This window comes from Excalfactoria chinensis, chromosome 2 (genome assembly GCF_039878825.1).
Source record: "Excalfactoria chinensis isolate bCotChi1 chromosome 2, bCotChi1.hap2, whole genome shotgun sequence".
Classification (NCBI taxonomy): Eukaryota; Metazoa; Chordata; class Aves; order Galliformes; family Phasianidae; genus Excalfactoria; species Excalfactoria chinensis.
Window position 1 is genome coordinate 99,653,090 of NC_092826.1, and position 24,369 is coordinate 99,677,458.

General features: G+C 39.5%; 1 protein-coding gene across 1 annotated transcript in view; it reads left to right on the forward strand.

Annotated features, from left to right (window-relative positions):
- The window catches only part of UMAD1 (UBAP1-MVB12-associated (UMA) domain containing 1), a 70,710-nt gene extending 48,074 nt beyond the window's left edge, over positions 1-22,636 (forward strand). The window contains exons 3-4 of the mRNA XM_072327233.1: positions 3,815-3,900; positions 20,474-22,636. Coding sequence (XP_072183334.1) covers positions 3,815-3,900; positions 20,474-20,731 — 344 coding nt within the window. The 3' untranslated portion in view covers positions 20,732-22,636. The remainder of the gene's footprint in view (positions 1-3,814; positions 3,901-20,473) is intronic.
- Positions 22,637-24,369: the final 1,733 nt, after the last annotated feature.

Consider the following 24,369-nt stretch of genomic DNA (forward strand, 5'->3'; position numbering starts at 1 on the left):
TTGTTCAGTAAGTGAATATTTTTCAGGAATAAGCATGATTTTTTCCCTTATAAATTCACCAAGTGATCTCCTGTATGTCACTAATTATGCCGCTGATGCTTAAACCATATTAAATTGCACACAACATCCCTCTATTACTAATGCTTAGATTCTCAAAATAGTACATGATGTATTAAATACATGACTTCAGTTTTTTTATATGAGTTTTATGACTAAAACTTTGCATAATGCTTTTAAGCCAAAGGATATATGAGCCAGAATCTAATTGTCTTGTAAAATGAATCATTTTGCCTGTTATCTCTTCATTAAAATACAGCTTTAAACTTGCTTCAGTTCAAACAAATTAATTCAAGAAATCTTATTGCCTGTATTTATATGAAGGTTAGGCTGGATGATTACAGTGGTCCCTCTGGCCTTATCTATCAACATATTTACCATTCATTTCTGATGAAAGGCTGGATGGGGAGTGCTGGTAACCCTGCCTACTGAGATCTTGTTTGTGATTTTTTCAGAGTCAGGTCTCCATTGCTTAGTTTGGCCAAATAATAATTACATACCTATTTATATCAGAATGTATAAAAGTGTTTATTTCTTTTGGTCAAGGACAATAAACTTGAATTTATAAGGTGCTGAAAAGCCTGCTCTCATGGGATGTCTGTTTGGGGTTCACCTTCGTCCACCATCCTAACATCTGGGGAGACAAGAATTGATTCTAGGGAGAAGGGGAAAACCAGATCAGAGGGAAGCATCTGAGAAGCAAGACTGACAAGGGAAGAGAAACTTTGATTTGCAGTTAAGGAAGAGATTAGAACTGAGTTCAATGGGAAATCAAATCAAGCTGAACAAAAAAATTGGGGGTGGCAAAACAGGATGGGTTGGTTATGGCAAACATGATAAGGCTGGGAACTGGAGAGGCTGGGAGAGGCTGGGTTTGGAGAGGTATGTGAAAGTTAATTCATCAGTTGGGCTAGTAGAAATTAGGGCGATTAATCTATTTGGATACTTGAGGTCGGAACCAGGCAAAAAAAGAAAACCAGAAATAGTTTTTTCTCCAGAAAACTGTTCTGTTCTCATAGACATCTTAGGTTGTTTAGTCTACAGCTGCCTATAACTTCATTAATTCAAATAATACTCATCTTTATAAATATTCATGTGTTATGTTTGCCGAACTGTATAACTGAACATTTGGAAGGATGCTGAGGTTTTCCCATTTGCACTTTTCTTTTTTAGCAAGCAGATCTGCATTAAAGTTCAGTTTACAAAGTCAACTTGAATTGTGAAACACCATAGATACTATGAACTTAACCACCTGTGGGAGCTGGATGTCAGAGTTCCAAGGGAAAAGATACTTGTTTTCTCTCCCAGTGAGCTATTCTTGTTCTTCCATTTATTGTGAGCATTTTTACATTTTTGACCTTTGGGTCCTGATTTCAGGCTACAATTTATTTTCATCATAAGGAAAATTAATCACAGGAAAAAGAATATATTCCAGATAGCATTAGCACATACCAAATTGGTCTTTTGTTTCTTTCAGTGTAAAAACTTTCAAGTGCTTTCTAATGACAATCTGTAAGAACAAGGAGAAAACAAAATCCTTTGTAACTCTCTTTTGCTATGCTTATGCATACACCCGACTCTACCCAATGTGAGTCATCTCATTGATCTCAATTAGCTGTCCCTTTGCTGCTGACCAGCTAACCTGCTCTGCCCTTTTACTCCTGATTAGGCTTCGTCCAGCTAGCTGCAGCCTGCTCATATCTTCACAAGGTTCCATGCAGCCAGCACGAGTTCCCCTGACAAATCCTGATCTCAGGGAGGGGTATCCTGTGTTTTTCTTCCTGCATCTTTTATTGAATGTAAGACTGGGAGGGAGTACAAAAGGTCATTCATCCTCCTTGTGTTGGCAGGACTGAAAGCATTCACAACAGACGTTTCTTCAACCTCTTTCAAAAATCCTTCAGAGGTGGACGTTCCACTGCTTCCTCAGGTAGTTGATTCTTAAACAGCCTTAGTTCTGGAGAAGCTGATCTTGCTAAATTTTCTTATATCTTTTACTCTCCCATTCCTACATCTGCCAACTGTTTTCATGCCTCCTCAAGTTTTTGCAATATTTCATTGCAGGTAGCATTTACAAGGCCTCTGTTAGGTTTGGTTGCAGTCCTCTCCATCATATGTGTAAACTAAAGGTTTGAGATAGTTTATTTTCGTGGCTGTTACTTATGTCATTATCTTCTATTGTGTTTTCAGAGTACTGTGAGGAAGAAAATGCAGATGAACTGACTCCTAATCTCCTTTGTTCTCTTCCCACTTCTTTTCCACTCCTCCCACCCCCTTTCTTTTTTAAAATAGATGATGTGAATGCGAGTACTTTGGAGTATTTTATATAGAGAATTACTAGTTCACTGAGAGGCGTTTTTCAGTTCCAGAGGAGGTCTTGACAAGCTTAGACATTAATGGAGTAGTAGGCATTAGTGACCTACAGTTATTACAGTGTGTTAAAAGCATACCCAGTGACTAAATATCTCTGTTTGTTTTTGTAAGATATTTTGCTAGGTATTGCGTTGTACCCAAGGGTCCTTTGGGGTGTGTGACAGCTTGGTACAAGGCTGCAAGGCCGCAGGTGCTGCCAGCTTCCAGGCTTAATGGACATGGGCAGAAGCTGGCTGCTGTCCCAATGGGCTTTTCCAGGTGCCCCACTCCTAAGCAAAGCCAAAAGCACAGGCTTACCAAAGGAGTAAAACTAAAGTAACACGAACCATTTCCTTTAGAACTGTGGCTGCAGGACTGTTTTTAAGAATGCAGGCTTTCAAAATAATCTGCTGCAGAAAGCACCATCAGTTCAAATAAAAATAAAACCAGAATTATGCAGCTGAGTCTTTTTCATCTCTCTAAGTTGTCTCTTACAAACGATTTGCTAAGCAGCACTAACAGCACAAGGAGGAACCACAGGATCTTCACCATTTCTTGTACAGCCTCTCTCAGACAAAGGCAATTACAGAAGATAGACTGAGTGGGTTGGCTTTGGTTTTGTTCTTGTTTCTGATTGGTAGATTTGTTTTACTACCTTTACACTTTTAAGAAGGTTGCTGATGTTACTTCTCTTTCTAATGCCGTTTAATTGCTCTGTCCCTGCTTTATTGCTGAGATCTGCCCATCTGAGACTGGCACCACCTGCAGCTTTTCAAATAAAGTGGAATCTGTGTCATCAGTGCCATCCTGGGCAGAGGTAGCCATGTCCGTGCCATGGGAGAAAAGCAGTGGCCAGCCTGTCCTCTAGTGATTTTACTGGATGGCCAAAGCAAGGGAATTTCTCTGCATATGCTACTCCTCTTTTTCAGCACTCATGCACAGATATGCCCCACGCAGAACCTAGGTTGTAAATGAGAATGGAGTGGCCGTACATGCTTCTTCTTAGTTTGACCTGGGCCTGAGACATGACTGACACATGTGCCCAGCTGTGGCCCTTACACCAGATCCTCCACTGCTGCATCTCCTCCTGCTTAACATGTTGCCATTGTTAGAACTTAATGGTCCTGAAGTCTTCAAAAAGAGAAGCCCTGCTCCCTTTCAATCTTATTCTTTGTTTCTCTGTATCTTTCACTTGAATTGTTAGAGACCAATTTACTCCCAGTTTTTGCGGACTGCTTCTGGATGCTTGTTTCCTTGTGTTCAATGTAAAATGTAACTTTAGCAACAGAGCTCTCCCTTTTCTAAAGAAATCATGCAATTCGATTTTAGGAAGACTCAAAATGTTTTCTTCTTCCCTAGCATGAAGGATTTTAGTGACTTAATGGGTATTTTCTGACTTTGATAGGTGACACAGCTGATGACCAAAATAGAGAGACAAAGGACAAAACTTCATTTCCCGAGACCAGACCGATGTACAACCAGCCTCCACAGGTAGGAGACTACTGCTTTACTCATGCATGAAGAAACTTGTGATAGCTTCTCAAGTGAGAAGTGTGAATGTCTTGCAGAAGGTTTCAGCATACCCATATCTGTTGATTAAGTGCTTACTCAGCCTTTCTTGCCATCTATCATAAAAGGAGCATTAATAAAATTTAGATGGCAATACTATCATGACCACCAGTATTGAATGGAAAAAGATAGAGATATGAGGCTGGACTGTGTGGTTATTGCTGTGTATCTTGTTTTTATACTTGAGATTTGCAACAATGGAACTGTGGCTAGAGTGTTAATGAACTGTGTACAAGTAATAGTGCAATGAGCAGTGATGGAAAATGTCAGACATTTACATAAGTTATTTCCACAGCTACCATTCTAAGTTACATGTTGTAAATGTGTGAGTATAATGGACTTTCCTTACTGCGTGTTTGCTTTCTGTTTCAGTGCTGTGAGGCTGTAAATATGAATATCTTTTTCTTTAGCTTGTTTATTTAACATTTAATCTATGATTACCTTTCCAAAAGGTGTCAGCATACAGCATAGATGTATTTTTTTCTTCATCACCTCCTCTGTAAGTGTTTTTGCAATAAGTATCAACCTGTTTTCCATTGCTGCATAATCTTAGATATTTACAAGATAACATTTCACTTTATTTTTTGGTGCTTTTATGGCACTTTTTTTCCCCCCTTAACCTATTATTTCCCTGTCCCTTTCTCATATCAAAACTAACCATCCCAGTGCCATTGTAATGTGTATTACTGCTAAGCCCTTGTAAGCCTTTGGAGTACCAGAGGTGTGTGTGTGTCACTGTTGCTAATCTGGGAGCAGATAATGCCTGTGGGGGTGCACTCTAGAAACTCATTTTTAATTTTTAATTAAAAACTGTGCCTCATACGGAAATTTTTCATTCACCATCAGCAGTGAAAGCTTTGCCTTCTGATAACGTAGGATTATAAGTCAGCAAGAGTTAATAGCAAAACTTTAGTCTGATTTCTGAAACCGTGCATATCAGAACAAGGTGTGTTTTGCCATTTTGAGGCAGTAAAATGCCATGGTATTGTGGTTACTGACTGCACAGACATAGTTTCCCTTAATGTGGTGCTCTCAGTAGGTGTTGCAAGCTGCCAGTGACTGTAATTCTGTGGAGCTTCAGAATAGGAACCACTTGCTTACAAGTTAGAGGACAGAAGCTCTTTTTAAAATAAAATAGCAAGTGTAACCATGAAAATAAAATATATATTTATTTTATTTTTTATATGGAAAGGCTTACGTGTCACCAAAATGCATGTGTGAATCAACATCAGTTAAACTGATAGACAACGTTTTAATTCCAGTCTCTGGTTTTCACGTGTTTGGACTCCATGTTTACTCGGAGGAGTTCTCATTTTCTCAAATTAAATAGAGATGATGGCAATGAAACTGATAATTTTGGCTGTTAGGAAAGCAGCATTTCTATGCGCAGAAGTATGTTCTTATAAATTTGTGGGAGAAATCTACCAATTGAAGAAAATTGGAAAAGCGTTGTATTATATACTCAGTATGTCACAGAGGCATAGAACATTAATTGAAATAGTAAACTTTTTAGCATTAAATCAAAAATACTTCAGAAACATAGTACAGTATGTTAAAATATATTTCTTAAGCTGCAAATTAATACCAGATATTTCTCATGCATAGCTGAACAGAAAATGTGCTGGAAGCTTGCTTGTGTTTTTACACATGATCCACTTGACAACTTAATAGGTGTTGACTTTGTGGAACATGACGAAGTTCTTTTAGAAATACAATTTAAAGAATAAAGTCGTAGTTTGTTTATGGGTCACTTCCTTATCTGAAAGGGAAATGAGGTCGCGTTTGAGTTTTAAAGAACATGTTTTCTGGAGTATGTTTTTGTAACCATTGTAGTCTTTGGAATTTCCCATTTGGGTACTACTGGACTCATTTTCTGCACAGTTATTGAAGTACTTATGTTTGTCCAGTATCTCTTTGTTCATATAAAACTAATGCACAAATAAAGTCTTGAGACAAGATTGTTTTGCTGCAGTTTGCAACATTTAACAAAAGCTCCGATAGCAATGTCAGTCCCTGCAATCTGCATTGTTTTATGAGGTTTCCATGTTGCGTGTGGTGCTGTTAGAGGAACTGCAGATATCTACAGCCTCATTGGAGGAAGGGTGTTTTCACTGACCAGCTTCACTCTGCTGCAGAGTTGGGGCTCTACCTCCTTTTGTGAAGAGTCCCACATGGAGTATCTTCTCCATCACCAGCTTGCAAGGTCCTGATGCCCAGTTAACCCTAGGGAACGTGGGGGTCAAGCAGGGTAATGAGCGCTCTAGGCACAATCAAGCACACGGCATCCCACAGACATGCACCATCCCAATTAGCGGGCGCCATCCCACAAGCATGTGCCATCCCACCGAAGCTGCTTCAGGCTTGTGGACTGCAAGTTGCACATGCATTTAAGTGCTTTTCTGGATGGGGGCCAAAGTGCTCAGTGCTGTGCAGGACTGAGAACTTAGATTAGTCTCTTTGTGACTGGGAAACGCAAAGCTTCTAGTTGTAACTGCAGCACCATCGCAATAGAAGGAGATATTATGGATTTATTTTTTCATGCTTGTGGGTTTTCCATCTCAGATAATTCAGTCTTTATCTGCTTTCATTGGAAATTCACAGTTACAGAAAGTAACCAAATGGAAGTGGTTGGTTTTGTATATGCAGGGTACTATAAGCCCCAGTGATGTGGTGGGCTTATTTCTCACAATGAGCTGTTCCATTGGTAAAGCAAATTAGCGCAACCGTATATGTTTGTCCTACTGTGAGAGCAATTATATAGCATGTCTATTAGGAGACATGAAAAATATTTTTGACAGATGGTATGGCTGTGAATTAGGATTTATGAAGATTATTGTATGTCTGGTGTGCAGGGCACCTGGGATTATTAAATTGATGCAAGGAATTAAAAAAACCTGATAATAGCTGCAGTGCTTTGCATCTCCCTACTGTCACCTTAAGAAGCAGTTCATGTTTATTTGATATTGCACTTCTGGATTATCTGACATACGCTCTGTAGCAAAACAGATGTCAGCAGATTTAATGGGTGGAAACCATACCAGTAAGTGTATTAAAATAAACCACCAAAAATGAGAGCCACTTTTAGATTGTGAATTAAGATTTTTTTCTCTTGCTGTGTGTCAGTTTTTGTTTTATTTTATAGTCCTGTTTCTCCCTCAAATACTTAATGGCTACTGCCTTCTGTCTAAGGAGCTTGTTACATGCTTTCTAGGCCAAGAGAGAATCCTCCAAGGGACTGCTTAATCCATAAGTACCTAATTTATATGTTGTTGTTATAGCCACTCTTAATTATATACCTTGCTGTGATACTTACCATCATAGGACATAGCCTTTGTTATGAACTGTAGTCGTTCTGTTGTAGCTCTTGTGACCTTTCTTGGCATAATTTAATACTACAAACTGAGAATGTAGCAGATAGAAGGGCTGTGTTTCCTGAGGTAAATTTACAATTATCCATGGTTTTTTGCACGGAGACACTGCACAGTGCACTATTTTGGCTGAGTTCCCAAATAATTTAGAAAAAACACACAAACTTTTGTATTAGAATTTGTAGATAATATCCCCATTACATCAACCCTTCTTAAAGCTCTGCCATTTAAGGATTCCACATAAATGTAAATAACAATTTCTTTGGCTGTATTTGTCAGCTGGGAAGACAGAAACGCTATGAAGATGTTAAATGTCAAGGAAGAGATAGCGGGGGTTGAGTGCACAGTATAAAAGTGAACAAAAAAGAATGTATTGTTACTTTTACTGTTCTGAAGAAATAGCAAATCTTATTGAATGTGATAGACTTGTGAGATCTCCTTTAGAGCAGATCACCTGGCAATCGTAACTCCAGGATATGAATAATGCTAATGTTACCTTCTTGTCCTTTTAAATATATGTGTATATTAATTAGTTCTTCCAGACCTTTTATTGTGCAGTTTTTACTAAAGCCCGGCTGTTGTGAATATTTTTACAGGTTACCAGAAAATGAGATATTACTGATTGTGCCTTTGTTTAGTCACCCAGCTCTTAGTTTTCAGCCCAGAGTTCCTGCTTTTAAAGGCTCAGAGTTAATGTTCTGGGTTAGTTTTACTACATCGTTTTAAATTCCCTACATTTGCTTTAGAGAAGGTGGTTTGAATATCAGAATCATTGAAATTATTGGCCGGTGTTTGTGGTTAGTCTGCTCCACTTTGACAAATGCTAATGTTTATAGAAAATGGAATTGAAAAAGGAAAAAAAAGAGAGGAAAAAAAAAACCTTCTTAAGCTGGGATTCTAGCTGTGTCCTGGTTAGATTAATTGCTTGTCATATGTCATATTAACTACAAGCATTTCTTCTTCATCTATAAAGCCCTTAAAGCCTGTTGGTCCATATTTCCTTTCTTCTTAATTGGGCCTGTAAGCAGTAATCGCTTAATGAAATTATCCACTCTTAGGAGGGACTGGAATAAGACTGTCTTCATCGGGTCATCAAGCACATGCTTTTTTCTGATTGCTGGTACCTTCAGAAGAAAGATCTGTTTTACTCAGCTGTTGTGTATGATTTTAAACTATAGGAAGTGAAGTTTTTACATTGCTTTTAAAGAGAGATTAATAGTTTTCAGTGTTGATGCTCTGCAATGGGCATCACCTTTCATAGCTCTCTCCATACTATGCATGTACGGGGGACTTGCACTTACTGTGCAGACACAGACTGAGAATCCCTACAATGTGGAGCTACTGTATGATAAGAAAGTCACACTACGTGGTTGAGATCTTACTGAGAAGGAAGTTAAACTGCCCAGTCAGCTAAAAATCAGCTATTACACCGTAACAGCATATGTACTTCATAAAGCTTAATTACATTGCTTGTATTGCTACCTGTTTGTTAATCAAAATATCTAAGGGGTCTTTTTGTACTGGGAAGATCTCCAGAACTTACTGACCAGGGTACTTCTACCTGCCATCCACAGGTGGGCAGAAGGGGGGTACAGGTGTGTGGGTGTGTATATGTTATATATAAACATATATATATGCAGGACTAAGGAAGTCATCCTGCCCCTGTACTCGGCATTGGTGAGGCCTCACCTCGAGTACTGTGTCCAGTTTTGGGCACCTCAGCACAAGAAAGATATGGAGGTACTGGAGCAGGTCCAGAGAAGGGCAACAAGGCTCGTGAAGGGCTTGGAGAATCAGCCCTATGAGGAGAGACTAAGGAAGCTGGGGCTGTTTAGTCTGGGGAAAAGGAGACTGAGGGGAGACTTTATCGCGCTCTTCCAGTTCCTGAAAGGTTCTTACAGTGAGAGTGGGGCAGGTCTCTTCTCACTAGTGACAAGTGACAGGACAAGGGGAAATGGCCTCAAGTTGCGCCAGGGCAAGTTCAGGTTGGATATTGGGAAGAACTTCTTTACAGAAAGGGTGGTTAGGTACTGGAATAGGCTCCCCAAGGAGGTGGTTGAATCGCCATCCCTGGATGTGTTTAAGAGCCGTTTGGATGTGGTACTCAGGGATATGATTTAGCAGAGGATTTTTAGAGATGGGGTACTGGTTAGGCTGCGGTTGGACTTGATGGTCTTCAAGGTCTTTTCCAACCTGGGTAATTCTATGATTCTATGATTATGGATACATGCATGTAAAATTTCAGCAGTGTGATCATCCGTAAGTAGGTCTGCTTCTGCACATCACAAATGATAAGTTCCTGTGGCCTCACAAGCAGTTTTTTATAAACTCATGATCTAATGACCTAGAGTCAACCAGTAAGAGCTGGTCATGTCTTAGGAGGGAACCACCTTACAGGGGTTTTTTCAGTCCTTAAGTGATTAGTTAAACTCATCTGTGTAACATCATAGACAACTGGGGTTACTTCAGATCCGTAGTAATTATAGTAATGTCAAGAATGCTGTCAATTAATTAATGTCTTTTTTTTTTTTTTTAAGGGAAGTATTATATTTTTAGATCTAGGGAACTGGATTGGGAATGGAGAGGCGTGAACTAACGTGGTCGCCACCAGCTTCCTCCCCTTTTCAAAACAAAGTAATGCAGCTTTACTACAAAACCTGCTTCTGTGGTACTTTGTGAGTTAGTGCTACTTGTAATGTAGTTAGTGCTACTTGTAATGTAGTCCCTTTGTTTAACTTATGTTGAGGTTTCATTGCAGCAAGAACTGAGGATGCTTAACATTCTTTTAAAAAGGAGCTTTGAATGTTCTTGTGTGGTTAGAATGCAGTTATAACCTGGAGCATAGCCCCAGCAGAGATGGTTGGGATCCCTACCACACACTGCCATGCCTCATCTCAGAGTCAGGGTGGGATCGGTCTGCCCATCGGTGGGATTTGTGCAACAGGAGAGAAAACTGCCTCCTGCAAGGAAAGAATGGCACACAGCCGTGATAGATTTTCACTGTTTAGTGCCTATAATTAGCACCGTACACACCCACATGTAGAAGTTAATTAAACAGTAAAATGGTCCTGATTGGCAGCCTCTACATTTTTGAGAGCTAGGCTCTCATAATGGCACACATGCTCCATATGATGACCAAGGCATGCGTACACAGAAACACAGTTTGCATACCCTGCTGTTTAGTTTGGGCAGAGATTCACTGTACGCTTATTGTAATTGAATACTTATTCAGTTACGTTGGATTATTATTTGTAAAGGAGATGCTCAAATTGGATGCCCAGATGTTCACATTTTCAGGCTTTGTCTAATTTTGGAATCTTCTGACTAACTTAATCCCTAGATAAAATGACTGCTTATCCTATATCTCTTGCCCATACACATGCGGTTGGACTAAAAGCCAGTAATGCTGGTTCATTTTGCTGCTGTCAACACATTGATTGGTCAGTCATCCTGCCTCTGGGAGTAACCCTTCTGGGCTTTCAAAATATTAAAATTGATCTAAAATACATTTTAGATCATACATCACTTGATGAAACAGTGTGCTAATACAGCCTGATGGAACTGTGATATTTCCAACATGATGCATTAGTGTAAATTTGTGGCTGAAAGACCACACTATAGGTCAGCTTATTAGTAATTACTCTAAACATCATGTAAGGAAAGTAACAGTGTCCTTGGGTTGGTTTCTCTGCCACTATGAGGGAAAAAATAAATAAAACAAAAACCAGCAACAGCAATAACCAGTGCATTTTAATAGAAAGGCTAAAATGATGTGAAAACTGCCTTATTTCAGTCCAAAATGCAAGTATTGGTAAGATAGGAATATGTTTTTGTGCAGTTCCCATCAACATGATTTGATCCTTCCACCATAACGTGCTTTTGCTTTAATTTGTACCTTAAAGAATTTCCCTCAAAACTTCACCACTACTTTTCTGTATTGGATTTTAAGGACTCTCCTCTGGGTAGCTCATTGCAAAATCTGTTCTGAAGTACTTTATATATGAAGATAAACCGGGCTTGTTTGCAAATGTTTGATTCCATGTGATTATATATTTTAAGAATACTTTTCTAGTGTCACAATGCAATTAGTAGACCTGCTTGATAAAAATGAATCTAGTTTAACTATCTAAAAATTGCCCTTTCTTTTCACTGTGGTCACAGTATCACACAGTATCACAGTATCGTGCGAGTTGGAAGGGACCTTAGAGATCATCAAGTCCAACTCCCGGGATTCGAGCCCTCTGTGTAGCAGAGCAGCATTTCTGCCACTTATGCCACAGGGGAGATTCGAACCCCAGGCCTCTGGTGTTGCAAGCAGCAACTTATACCACTGCGCCACCGGAGGCACACAGTGGTCCAGTCATCCTTCTTCCACAGAGAACCACAAGGTCAACAGAACTGAAAGAGGTGACCGGTATGAGTTTCTTTTTGTCTTATTTGTTCCTCCTCTCTGAAAGTCATCTTGCTCTCATCCGTGTATCTGAAAAGTCTAAGCAGTAGGTGCTGAGAACAGCTTTGTTGTTTTATGAGCACTGACTCTGGGTAAGCCCTCTCTGTGCTGAAGGTGCTCTTGACAAGTGCTACCACTACACACTGTTCATGGCATAACTTACAGTCAAATATCCATCCTTCCTCAATTGGCTTGAATCTCTGTGGGGACAGCAGGTAGAAAGTTACATTAGGAGATACTTGACCATTTTTTTAGCATTGGAATATTTTTAGTTTTTAGTTTTAGATTGTAAGTTTTGCCATAAACACTGATTTTATACATCAGGATAAAAACCTCAGAATAAAGCCCTTAGTACAGTAGTGCCAAGTACTGAAAATCCACTTCTGTTGTTTAAAACTGAGGAGAGATGCTGCTGGGAAGACCTAGAGGATCAGCTCCCTTGCAGGACTTGAGGAAGCACCACAGAGAACATGATTTGCAGTTGCACTGGGGAAGACTTCACGTGGGCTCAGATTAGTAATTTTTTTCTGTAGTTACTATAGTTGGTTACTAATTTCAGGAGGCCAAATAGAAGGTACATTGCCTTTCTCTCTCCTCTTGTTTTAGATGGCAGTTACCTATCTGTATTTTTCCTCTCATTGATATTTACACTGTAGGGAGGCACGTCATTGTCTAGACTCATGGAGAGATTTACTTCTGAAATGATAACATCATTTTAACTACTGATTTAGGCAGCTTTTCCCACTTGGTTCACTTTGCTGACAGAATTACTGACTTCTTTAGTGAAACCATGCTTACTAAATATTTTCTTGCTAACCTTTTATTTTTAATTAACTTTTCAAAGTTCTTTTTCCAGGAAGAGTTCTTCTGTACCCACTCCAGTCCTTGCATCTTTATACACATAGCATAATGTATCAGAATGCAATGTTGCCCCTCCTTTTCAGAGGTTCTGCTCCTTTCTTTCTTTCCCCTGTAATTCTAGCTTGCTGTTCTGGAGCTTCACCACAGCAGGGACTGGGAACAAGAGATAAAGACGTGGAGGCAGGGACTCCATCTGCTCCTGCTGGTCAGACATCAGCTGCCCCACAAGTCTCCTGAATATTTCTTTTTTTGCCTAGAACAATATGGAGAAACTCAAATCTTGTTGCTAACCACAGAGATTGAATGTAGCTGCTAACTTTAAGCTGATTATTTAAATACAGTTTGCTTAAATATGCAATCACGGTTTTATAGAAAAATCAATACAGACAGAGAAGATACAAGGGAATAAATAGTTAAAATACAACCTTTGCTCCTGATTTCAACTCTGCTAAAAGTATTTTCTAGAGGTATATTTGCATTCCAATTACTTAGAAATTATTCTCCTCATACAAAGTACTCGTTCATGGTTCAGTTGCTTCTGCAGGTGACTGCATTTTAGTAGTTAGTATGAGGTTAGTGTTATGTCAGGAATGAAGGTAATAAGAAAATAAATCTGATTATTTTGTGTCTTCTGCATTGAAGTTGCAGAAGAAATCCATTATCAGCATTTATCAGACTGCACTGTTCGCTTTGCAGCATATTGACTTGTCCTTCACTTCAGATTTGTGGCTGTGGGATGCACTGCCCGGTGCTCAGAGCCGCCTGTATTTTCAATCACAGTTCTCCTGGCTCGCCGTTTACTCAATGTAGTAATTTTCATGACCTTTTTAATCTTTCAGCATGTAAACTACAGTGAAAAAATACAGCCATGATCTGGCCCAGTTAGCAGCACTTCCTGGCACTGGCACAATCACGGCGTGTTGGATATTGTTGGTGTTGTTTATTGTGGTGTGTGAGATCATTGCTATGAATAGTTTGTGTGGTGCTTCATGGGGACAGGGGAACTACATAGGCTGAACACACTCTCACTTCTGAGATCATTCTGATCGTAGCATTCATGCTGTTGAATGAACCTCCTCCTTTGGGGGAGGTTGTCCAAAATTCAGCTGTTAGGACAGTGCCCTGAGCTCAAGGGCCTGCAGAGAGGCACGGGGAGGCAGCAGAAGCAGGAACCCTGCTGCTGAGGGGTATAAAAGCCCGTAAACATCCTGAAGTAGCACAGCGTGCTAGAATGGGCTGGGATAAAAGGAGGAATAAGGACAGGAATAATGTTCTGCTTCCAGAGCAGCTATAATTGTTCAAAGAGTTTATCATAAAAACATGCTGCTTTAGAAGGATCTCATGATATAGTGCTGCGCTGCTCCCAGTCAGACTGAGTTCTGATGTCTTATTGTGGGTGGCGAAATCATTTGTGTGCAGGAAAGCCCCTGGCTTCAGGAAAGGGGAAAAAGAAAATGAATTCTATTAAAGGAAAAAGAAATTAGGGCCTTACCTCACTAGTGCAGGGCTTACAGCTTTTGTACCTGATATTGCAAACTTCTCATAATGCTCAGCTGAAGAACAGGTTTTTTCTTCTATCATGGCATTTTCCTGTGCTGAGTAGCAGAGCTCCAAGACTGTGGCAGAGCTCAAAGCAGTGTCATCTCATATTCAGACCAGTTATTTGTTTGGGACCTTTGAGTTTCTGCCCTTTTGGTTTATACAGTTCGGTGGTATTTTGCTGTATAGAAATCTAGGTATATTCATTTAAAAGTTTAGGTAGTCCAAATTCCTGTGACACGATTATTGTTGTAGTTATGTTTGGAAATTAAGACATTAAGGCAACTGTTTCCTGTGTTGAGTCAGCATTTTAGGGAGTCGAATAAAACAGAAACTCTATCTTATTTCAGTTGAAGTTGCAAAACTGTTAACTAAGAAAACGGTGTTTTTCCTCTAGCATGAATAAATGAGGGAGTTACACACTAGATCTGCAGTCATTTGTGTCACTTAAGAATACTTTCCAGAGTGAAATTGCATTTTACAGGTATTTAATAAATAAAACTCACGAGCATCTCTAGTATTTACCAGCACCATTAAACTAATGCATCTTAACCATGGAACATTCAGGGCATCACCAGTTCAGATGGCAGTCCCGCAGCGCTTTCTCTACAGAGTTTATCAGTTCTAGCTGTTGGAGAGGGCAAGGAACATTCTGGAGCAGACTCATAACAAGAACTTCGTGCAGATAGCAGCAGCTCTTTAGGACAGACAGCTCACTGCTGTGATACAGAATAGGAGTCAGAAAAAGTTGGTAGCTTACACAGCTACTGTGTAAGCTGATTTCCATTGACAGCCGCTGTTGCTCTAAAAGCCTGTCAGAGGACTCCATCCTGGCTCTGTGTGCAAGATGTTTACATCTACATTCCTCTCAAGAAATACTCTGACCAGAAGGCATTATGGTACTACAGCCACTGTGAGGTCTCCTGCACTTTTCCCCCCATCTACGTTTATTGTCCCAGAGTAGAAACAACACAACAGTCCATTAAACCTTCAAGCCATTCAGCGCTCAAGATTCACCTGAAGTTTCTGAGCCATTTCAGTGGTGTTCTTGTTTCCCTGCTCTGGGTATATTCTGTAAAGATATAGGCCACGAACTTACTGGTATACTGGGTTGTTCAGGTTTGTTTTTTTGTGACATTTAGAAACTATGATGCCATGGTCACTTTTTCCACCCCTCCTGCCTTATACTTCTAGCATATACTTCTGAATATAAATCGCAAACAAGCTTTACAAGTGTTTGTTTTATCATCTGCTCCTCTTTTCAAATGGAAAAAGTAATGGCAAAGTGATTCATTGTCATTAGTGGCGATACCCACTCTGGAATCCCTACAGATTTTCTTAAAAGACCCAATGAATGTCATAAAAGCATCAATTGAGACACAATTGGAAGAACCACCCAGACACAATTGGAAGAACCACCCACTAAAACAGTCTCTGCATCTTGATACATCAGAGCTAACTGCATAGTGCTACCTAAGTTTTAAGACACGTTAGGATACACTCTTTGCCCTAATACTGCAAAGTTGCCCGAATTCAAGATAATATTTCTATATCAACATCAGTGTTGTCGGTCTCTGTTGTTCACAGAGTTATGATATTGCTGGATATTTACTAGGCAGCCAGGCATATGGAACATGTTGTTCATTTATTATGACTGGCTTCTTAAGGGAAATGGATCTGCTTTCTCAGAGTAAAAACAACAACAACAAAACAAGCCCCTTTAACAGAAAGTACAAATTCCTTGAGATAAATCATTTCTTGGTAGAAAAGCTCATTCAATAATGTGGGGGACAATAATGCTAGCACTGATCTTTGATTCTTCTTCAGAGCACTGTAAAGCTAGTTTCCAAGTGCACTGTAAACCATAAATTTTTGCTTCCTTACGAGACTCCTTGGCATACTTTGTAGTTAGCACACGTAGCTACAGCAAATTAGATGTTTTTAAATGCATCTGAGGAACATAAAAAATAACAGTAGAAGAGCATAAGATGAGGAATTTACTTTAGAGGATAATTTTATACTTCGTTAGTTTTGAAATAACATACAGTGTCATTGCTGTCAGAGTACAACTGGTATCTGGTAGCCAACTACCATATATGTTTACATACTGTTTCTTTTATCCCTCTTCATTTGGATTCCAAGCCAAGAATGTAGAGAGCACCTTGCTTATTGGAATTGAATCTGTGCACCTTCTGTAATTTTAACTGATTTTTCAACTCCCTGGTGCTTGCTGAAATGTAAATTGTTTGATGATATTCTAAGTGCATTCAATTAATATTTCTCATAGTGGGATTGTGTGTCATAGCATTTGGCAGTGCTTTATTTAGCTAACGTCCAGAGAATACTCTCTGAATGGATTGTGTTTGGGATAAATAAGTTAGACATTTAAGCAGAAACCAGTGTGACTAATGTGGCATATCAAATTCTCTAGGACTTGCAGTTCTATATATGCTCGAGGAATGCATGCATGAAAACATAAACCATTTCATAACCTTGACTTTTGGTGGTGCAGCATAGCTTTGCGCTGGTGTTTGCATTGTAACCAGCTTGGGTGATTTTAGCCTTGGTGGGTGACTGATGTTCTGTGCTGGAGTGTCAAGTTCATTGTTTGGGCAACAAAGCTGGTGAGAATCTGGAGCACAAGTCTTATGAGGAGTGACTGAAGGAACTGGGATTGTTTGGTCTGGAGAAGAAGCTCAGGGGTGACCTCATTGCTCTCTACAACTGTCTGAAGGGAGGTTGTGGTGAGGTGGGAGTCATCCTCTTCTCCCATGTAAATAGCGATAGGATGAGAGGGAATGGCCTCAAGTTACACCAGGGTTGACTGAGGTTGGGTGTTAGGAATAACTTCCTAAGATTGGTCAGGAGCTGGAACATTCCCTGAGGGCATTTGAGAAATGTTCAGATGTTGTTCTGAGATATATGGTTTAGTGGGAACTGTTGGTGATACGTAAACGGTTGGACTAAATGATCTTGTAGGTCCTTTCCAACCTTGTGTGAGTCTATGATTCTAAGACACCAGGGATAATACAGCTACGTTGTTGGTAACTCAGTACAATCAGACAATCTAATATATGACTTTCTGTGAATGTGAGCATTTTAAGCTATTTTAGGCAGTTTTTGGTTTTGGTTTTGTTTTCCTTGGGAAAAATAGTAGTGGTTCATGTGTGGAACTGAAATAGGAAATCTTGAGATCTCATTTCTGCTGTAAGCTCATGTTGTGATACTGGATCCAAGACCTTCTTATGAGGGCATGGGTAGACTGAGACCAAAAAACTATTGAATCAGACATTGTGGCATTTGTTACACTGACCACCTTTTTTATCCCCTTTGTTTCTGGCTTACATATACTATGTTCCATTTCAGGCTTTGTTAATGATATTGTTTTGACTGTTCAAGTAGTATTAGCATCTATAAGCTGCTAAGACCTTTACAACCAGTATGTAGATATTAAGTACAGTAAGATGATGTTTAAGAGTAAAATATTTCTAATTTATCCTTCCTCACTCAGTCTTGCATTGAGACATGAAGTGGGGCTGAGAATAAGGGAAGCTCATTCTTGTCGTGTTGTTATCAGTGCTTCTGTGTGCAGTAAGGGTCTAAGTTGCGGGGGTTCCCATTTGGCGCCCTTCTATCTGTAAGGCTTCTGGGAGAGAAAGAGAGAGAAAGAGAGAAAGAAAGAGAGAAAGGAAAGGAAAGGAAAGGAAAGGAAAGGAAAGGAAAGGAAAGGAAAGGAAAGGAAAGGAAAGGAAAGGAAAGGAAAGGAAAGGAAAGGAAAGGAAAGGAAAGGAAAGGAAAGGAAAGGAAAGGAAAGGAAATTGAAATACTTGAAAACAGTGTCCCACCTGCCTTGATTTTCTTAAGGGTAGAGTAATATTAAGTAGGAGAGATTGTGATAATAAGAAAGAAAGAAAGAAAGAAAGAAAGAAAGAAAGAAAGAAAGAAAGAAAGAAAGAAAGAAAGAAAGAAAGAAAGAAAGAAAGAAAGAAAGAAAGAAAGAAAGAAAGAAAGAAAGAAAGAAAGAAAGAAAGAAAGAAAGAAAGAAAGAAAGAAAGAAAGAAAGAAAGAAAGAAAGAAGGAAAGAAGAAAATCTGGGATATTTTATGCTCTGTCCATTTTTTTCTCTTTGAAGTTAGTTTTGCCAACTGATTCTCTGATTTCCATTGTAAATTGAGTTCATCCAAGTAAGATAGTAGAAGATGTTCTTAAAAGTATAATTTGCCAAACAAAATAAACATTAGAGTGTAGGGATTTCAAATTATTCTCCAAACTGTGGGACTAGGACAGCAGGAGATCATTTTTCCCTGGAGCACAGGAGTGCGGAAGGCAGAACGCTCTTTGAAGATCTGGTGTTATCGATTCCTAGATGTCACCTTTTCCTGTTTTTCCATTTGGGCCTTTCTGGCTCTGCTTTTCTCTTTAGAATATGAGACTGCTGTAATAGAAGCAAATACCAGCACCTCAATGAAAGCTCCACAGCTTTGTTCTTTCAGGAGGGAGTACAACAAAGTGAGAGGTGCTGGTCTTCGACTTGCAGGTAGCTCTGCTAATTATAAGAGGCAATACAAGAAGTTATAGGAGTTTTCCTGAACTTACTGACTCACAGTTGATGGTTTTCCAGTACTTTCTCTTCCCTACTCACAGATCTTTCTGGATGTGTGCTGAGCATGGAGGGCTGAAAGGAAGAAGTCAAGACTGCAATTAGAAATTAGTGAATAATGGTTTTGGCTCTTATATGACTTGTTAAGCACTTTTGAAGGAGTCAAATTGGAATATTTCTCTACTTGTACTTATATAAAATAGAAATCCCGATGGCAGTAATTGTTTTCTCCAAGATTACGTGCGAACTCTTGGTTTGAATAGCACTCTGTTGCTATAAACAGTAGAGCAAGTTAGATTTGCTTTCAGTGGCAGAATAAATAGACTTCTCTTTGTTTTTAAAGTGGCCAAAGTTTGAGGATAGGCAGTTACTAAAGTCGTTCTGGTAAGCCAGTATCAAAGCCTGTAAGACTAAGACGGTTGTGTTTACCGTTCTATCTGATGGCATTTTCCATAAATTATCTTGACTTCTTCTGTATGTCAGGGTATTTTTATTTCATTGTCAGCCTTGGTTTATGGGTTTTGTACGTTTGGTTTTTGATTGTCTGTTATAGTTTTGTTTACTGTGCTTTTCTAATGATCTGTAAAGCACAGTTAGCAGACCTTACTAATTGGTGAAGCAGTTCTGTTTCAGACTGGAAATGGTGATCAGTAATAATGTGAAAGAGCTGGAGGAGGAGTTGGTTGTTTGATTTTTTGTTGTTATTTGTTTAAACAGAGTCCTACATTTATAGATGACTTCTGAAAGGGTGCAGAAGGGTAGAAGGAATGGAACTTTCTATCTAAATAGGAGCTTTGGCAGTTTATAAAAGGAATTGTGTATTTTCCCCTATACTTGAAGACAGTGTCCCACCTGCCTTGATTTTCTTAAGGGTAGAGTAATATTAAGTAGGAAAGATTGTGATAATTGAGAAAGAAAGAAAGAAAGAAAGAAAGAAAGAAAGAAAGAAAGAAAGAAAGAAAGAAAGAAAGAAAGAAAGAAAGAAAGAAAGAAAGAAAGAAAGAAAGAAAGAAAGAAAGAAAGAAAGAAAGAAAGAAAGGAAGGAAGGAAGGAAGGAAGGAAGGAAGGAAGGAAGGAAGGAAGGAAGGAAGGAAGGAAGGAAGGAAGGAAGGAAGGAAGGAAGGAAGGAAGGAAGGAAGGAAGGAAGGAAGGAAGGAAGGAAGGAAGGAAGGAAGGAAGGAAGGAAGGAAGGAAGGAAGGAAGGAAGGAAGGAAGGAAGGAAGGAAGGAAGGAAGGAAGGAAGGGAAAGGAAAGGAAGGAAAAGGAAAGGAAAGGAAAGGAAAGGAAAGGAAAGGAAAGGAAAGAGGAAAGGAAAGGAAAGGAAAGGAAAGGAAAGGAAAGGAAAAGGAAAGGAAAAGGAAAAGGAAAAGGAAAAGGAAAAGGAAAAGGAAAGGAAAAGGAAAGGAAAAGGAAAAGGAAAGGAAAAGGAAAGGAAAAGGAAAGGAAAAGGAAAAGGAAAGGTAAAGGAAAAGGAAAGGAAAAGGAAAGGAAAGGAATTGTTTTCAGCCTTGTTTCAAACCAGCCTGCCTCAAAGATTTGCTATTTCACATCTAGCTGAACTCATCTTGGAACTACTTTTGTTTGGTTGTTGTTTTTTCATTTATTAATAGTTGGTGATAGAAAGCCACATCTGCCTGATGTGTAGTGTCTACATTACTGTTCTTCTGTTCTCTTCAGATAAATGCAGGGCACCGATCGGAGCTGACTGTATCGAGAGCAGAGGTGGGAAATGAAAGGAGCCAAAATTTGGATAGCAGCCCTTTCATGTCAGATCTCCTAAGCGATGTACCCTTTGCCCTGGCACCACACGTGTTAGCAGTACAGGGCACCCATAATGATGTTCCTGACCGACTGCTCACCTACAACATCAGTGACAATTTATCAAGATTTTGGTACGACTTTACGCTTGAGAATTCTGTACTTTGTGACCTGTAATGTTTCCTTGATCTTTTCTGTGTGTCAAAGAAAAAGCCTGAATGTGAAGATAGATTTATTTCAAACAGCTTAATGTTTTGGATGCTGACCACTGATACGAGATCCGCTGGATCAAAAGGATTGTTATTCAGTGCTGTGTTATATTCCTTAGATTTAAGTGGCCTGTAACTTACTGTGTTAAGTGTTCTGTTTATCTGCAAAGAAATCAAGCAAAACTGTTTCAGCCGATGCTGGCTGTCGGTGTCTGCTTCACATAGGTGGGCTGCAGACACAAACATTTCATAAGGATGAAGTTTGAGAACAACCGTTTCGTTGTGCTTTTGATTCTGGTAATAAACACACAGATCCTCTTATACGTGTTTCTTTAGATCAGCTTTGATTTTCTGCAGATAGAAGCCAGCGTTAATAGTAAAGCAGTGCTTCTTTGTACTACTGGACAGAGAGTTTTCCAGGCGGTAAGTTTTAATGCTCAGGCTCAATTCTGAGTACTGAAATAATGTGGAGTACTTAATACTACTGATCACCAGTTTGAAGGTGACCGTGGTATTTTTGTGCCCTCCTTTTGTGCCACTCCTGTTGCCTGGGGAAGTCCTATAAGGCTGCCTGTTGGCTGCTGTTTGTTCTCACTACCACATGTGTTCCTGATTTATATACGGATCAGCTTTTCCATTTTAACCTCTTTGCCCCCTAAAGAAGGAAATCTCAGGACACGTACTTTTAATGGTCACACCCTCCTTTTTTTAATTTGCGTGCCAGAGATACAGATGGCAATGTTTAACAACAGGAAAACATTACATTGTTTCTTATCCAGCTAAATTAGATGGCTAAGTACCTAAACATGCTTTCTCACAGACCGCTGTGTCCCTTGCTCACAAGCTTCCAGCGTGTTTTTTCCAACTGAAGCCAGAGTTGCTGTTGTATGAGCAGCAGCTCTCTGATGTAATACCATGATTTGTGTGAATAACACTCTGTGTTGCACAAAAGATTACACTTGTTTTCTCTCCCAGGCTATTCATATTGTGCCAAACCTCAGCAGGTAATTCCATACATTTTTAAGCACTGTGGTAGCTCAAAATATATATTTTTTCAGACTTGTATCCTGTACGTATTTGAGGTAAATGCCATAAATGATGGAGAAATTGCATTGTGAATATGTCTTAAGTTGTTATATATATGTGTTCAAGATTTATTCGTTTTAAATGTATGTATATAAGTGAATTTGTTAGTATCTGTTCAACAGTTATGTCCGTAAATGTTCCGAAATACTTGCTTCAGGGAAAGTAAGTGTGCTGCGTACCAATAAATAACTGTCAAATAACATGTGACAATTAATACTTGGCTTGACCTGTTTTCTTTTCTATAGCAGTGACCATTGAGACTTCGTGGGAGCTTGAAATTGTTTAATTGAGACAATTTTTTCAGTGTCACTTTAAAATTGGGGTATTCAATGAGTCTGTCACACTTTCGTCTGCTGCATTTTGTGCTCTGTGTAGGTGATGTGCAGTGGCTGGTTAGTATTGATGGCCCTGCTCCGAGGACACTGTTGCTGTGAACTGGGAGTACTCAGACCCCTTAGAGGGAAGAACTAATTGTACAAAGCTGCTTCTAACTGTTTTGTGTGCTGAGTTTTCTGGTTAGAACATACCTAAAGCACCGGGTTTAATTTCCTTGATTGTTTTATATTTCTCCTTTATAAATGAACCGTTCAGCAAACAGAATGTGTTTCCATTCAAGATGTTCATCTCAAACCTGAAATGTTTCTCCAGCTGAGCTGGATTGGAGGCAGAACTGCACGATGCTGCTGAGAAGCCAACAAACTCACAATACTTGCTCTTCCTTTGTCAGCTGACAGCACATAACTTCTTTTTTTTGCATTCGGTTTTGATTAAAGCTAGATAATCCATCTAAAATAATTATATCTTGTCAGAGCCGTGCTCTGTTACGCTTGCAAGCCAATACGGTGTCCTTTTAAAAGAAAAGAAGATGCAAAAGAGTGTGAGGAGGAGGCTGCATTCACCCATGGTGAGAAATATGGTCGGTAGGTTAAGCATTTGGCCTGCATCCTTAGCCGTGTTCCATAAAGGTTAACATTTGCACATAGCACGAGTTCTCATAACGAGCAGGGGTACTGGAGTGCATCTCCTCGCTGCCCTCTCTTTAGCAAGGGTTGAGGCTCTCCCTTGCTTAACATCATCCATAAAAAGTAGATTGAAGCTTAATGGTATCCAGACCACAAAGGTGAACTTCTTCCCACTGGGATAAGAAAAAAAGACACTTAGACTGTTATAAATTAGTAAGATTTATGGACTTGCCTGCTAATAACATGAAGATGGTACAGAATCTGCAGAAAATGAAAGATTTCAAACAGTCTCAATTCATATAGAAGTGTATAACGCTGTAAATGCTTATCGGTCACTGTCAGCAAATGCTGAATGGTTATGCTTCAAACATTAGGCCACAGATTTTAAAGAAGGAAAGTGTAAACTGTTATAATATAATCAATATTGAGATCTAAGTAGTAAAATGCCCCAGCCAGTCTTTTCTGTATATTCTGTATATTAAAATAAGAGCTGGAATGAAGCTGTTTGCATTGTATTATGGGTACGTATGTAAATTGTTTAGACAGAACTGAAAGATATTTCATAGCTGATATCAGCAACATCAGAGTTAAGACAGGTTGTCAACTCCAGAGCTAATGATGAAAGCCTGAGGTATGATCCTGCGCTGGTGGAATGCTGTAAATGGGAGCTTTGTTACTGCCATTAGTGGACACTTTGCTCGGCCTTCGCTCTTTTATTAAATAGTTTATTTGGGTAGAGTTTGGTTCATGGGATATTCTGAGTTTCCTTTGCAGTTCTGTACGTTTTCCTTGTAAGAGATGTACTCTGCTTTATGTGATGGCTTCCTTATGGAGCTTTCTAATAAATCAAACATAACAAGACACTTCTTATTTCCTCTGGAAAAGTGGTAAATACAGACCTCTGGAACAGTCTAATTTTAAATGTAGAAAAAGGAGACCAAAGCCCACATGTTCAAAGGTAAATCAAAGAATAATTGCATCCAGAGCAGCTCTACGGAAGGCTGAGTGTGAGCCCATCCCTGCAGACAGCTCCCTGGTGACAAACTCAGAAGTGGAACCAGACAACACTGTGCACAGGAGGTCGGTCAAGGAGATGGTTACAGATCCCCTTTCTGTTGTTTTCTATAAAGTACGACCTGAACCTTGATACCACAGCTGGCAGTGCATGCTTGTGTGGTCACGGATGAGAGGTTTTGACCCTAGAGCAAAAAAAAAAAGGGTGAAAGGCAAAGAGTGTAATCACTGTGCTAGTTACAGCAGCTCAAAATAATATGCAGTTTATTGCATTGTTAGCTGGAGAACCTGTCATGCCCACAAAAAGCTGAAGCGGCCTCCCTGTGCGGGACAGGCGGGCTGTTCAGAACAATAGCATGACGCTTGTGCTTGAGAAACTGCTTTCCTCTCCTCCTCACTGCCCTGTTGTTATGACATAATCATCCATCATGCTTTGGGTTTTCTCAACCTAGTGAGTACAGAGAGGAACCAGAACTGCAACTAACAGGGGCTAACTCCTTCCCTTCTCAGGGAACTGCAACAGTACCACTGGTGACAGGGCGAT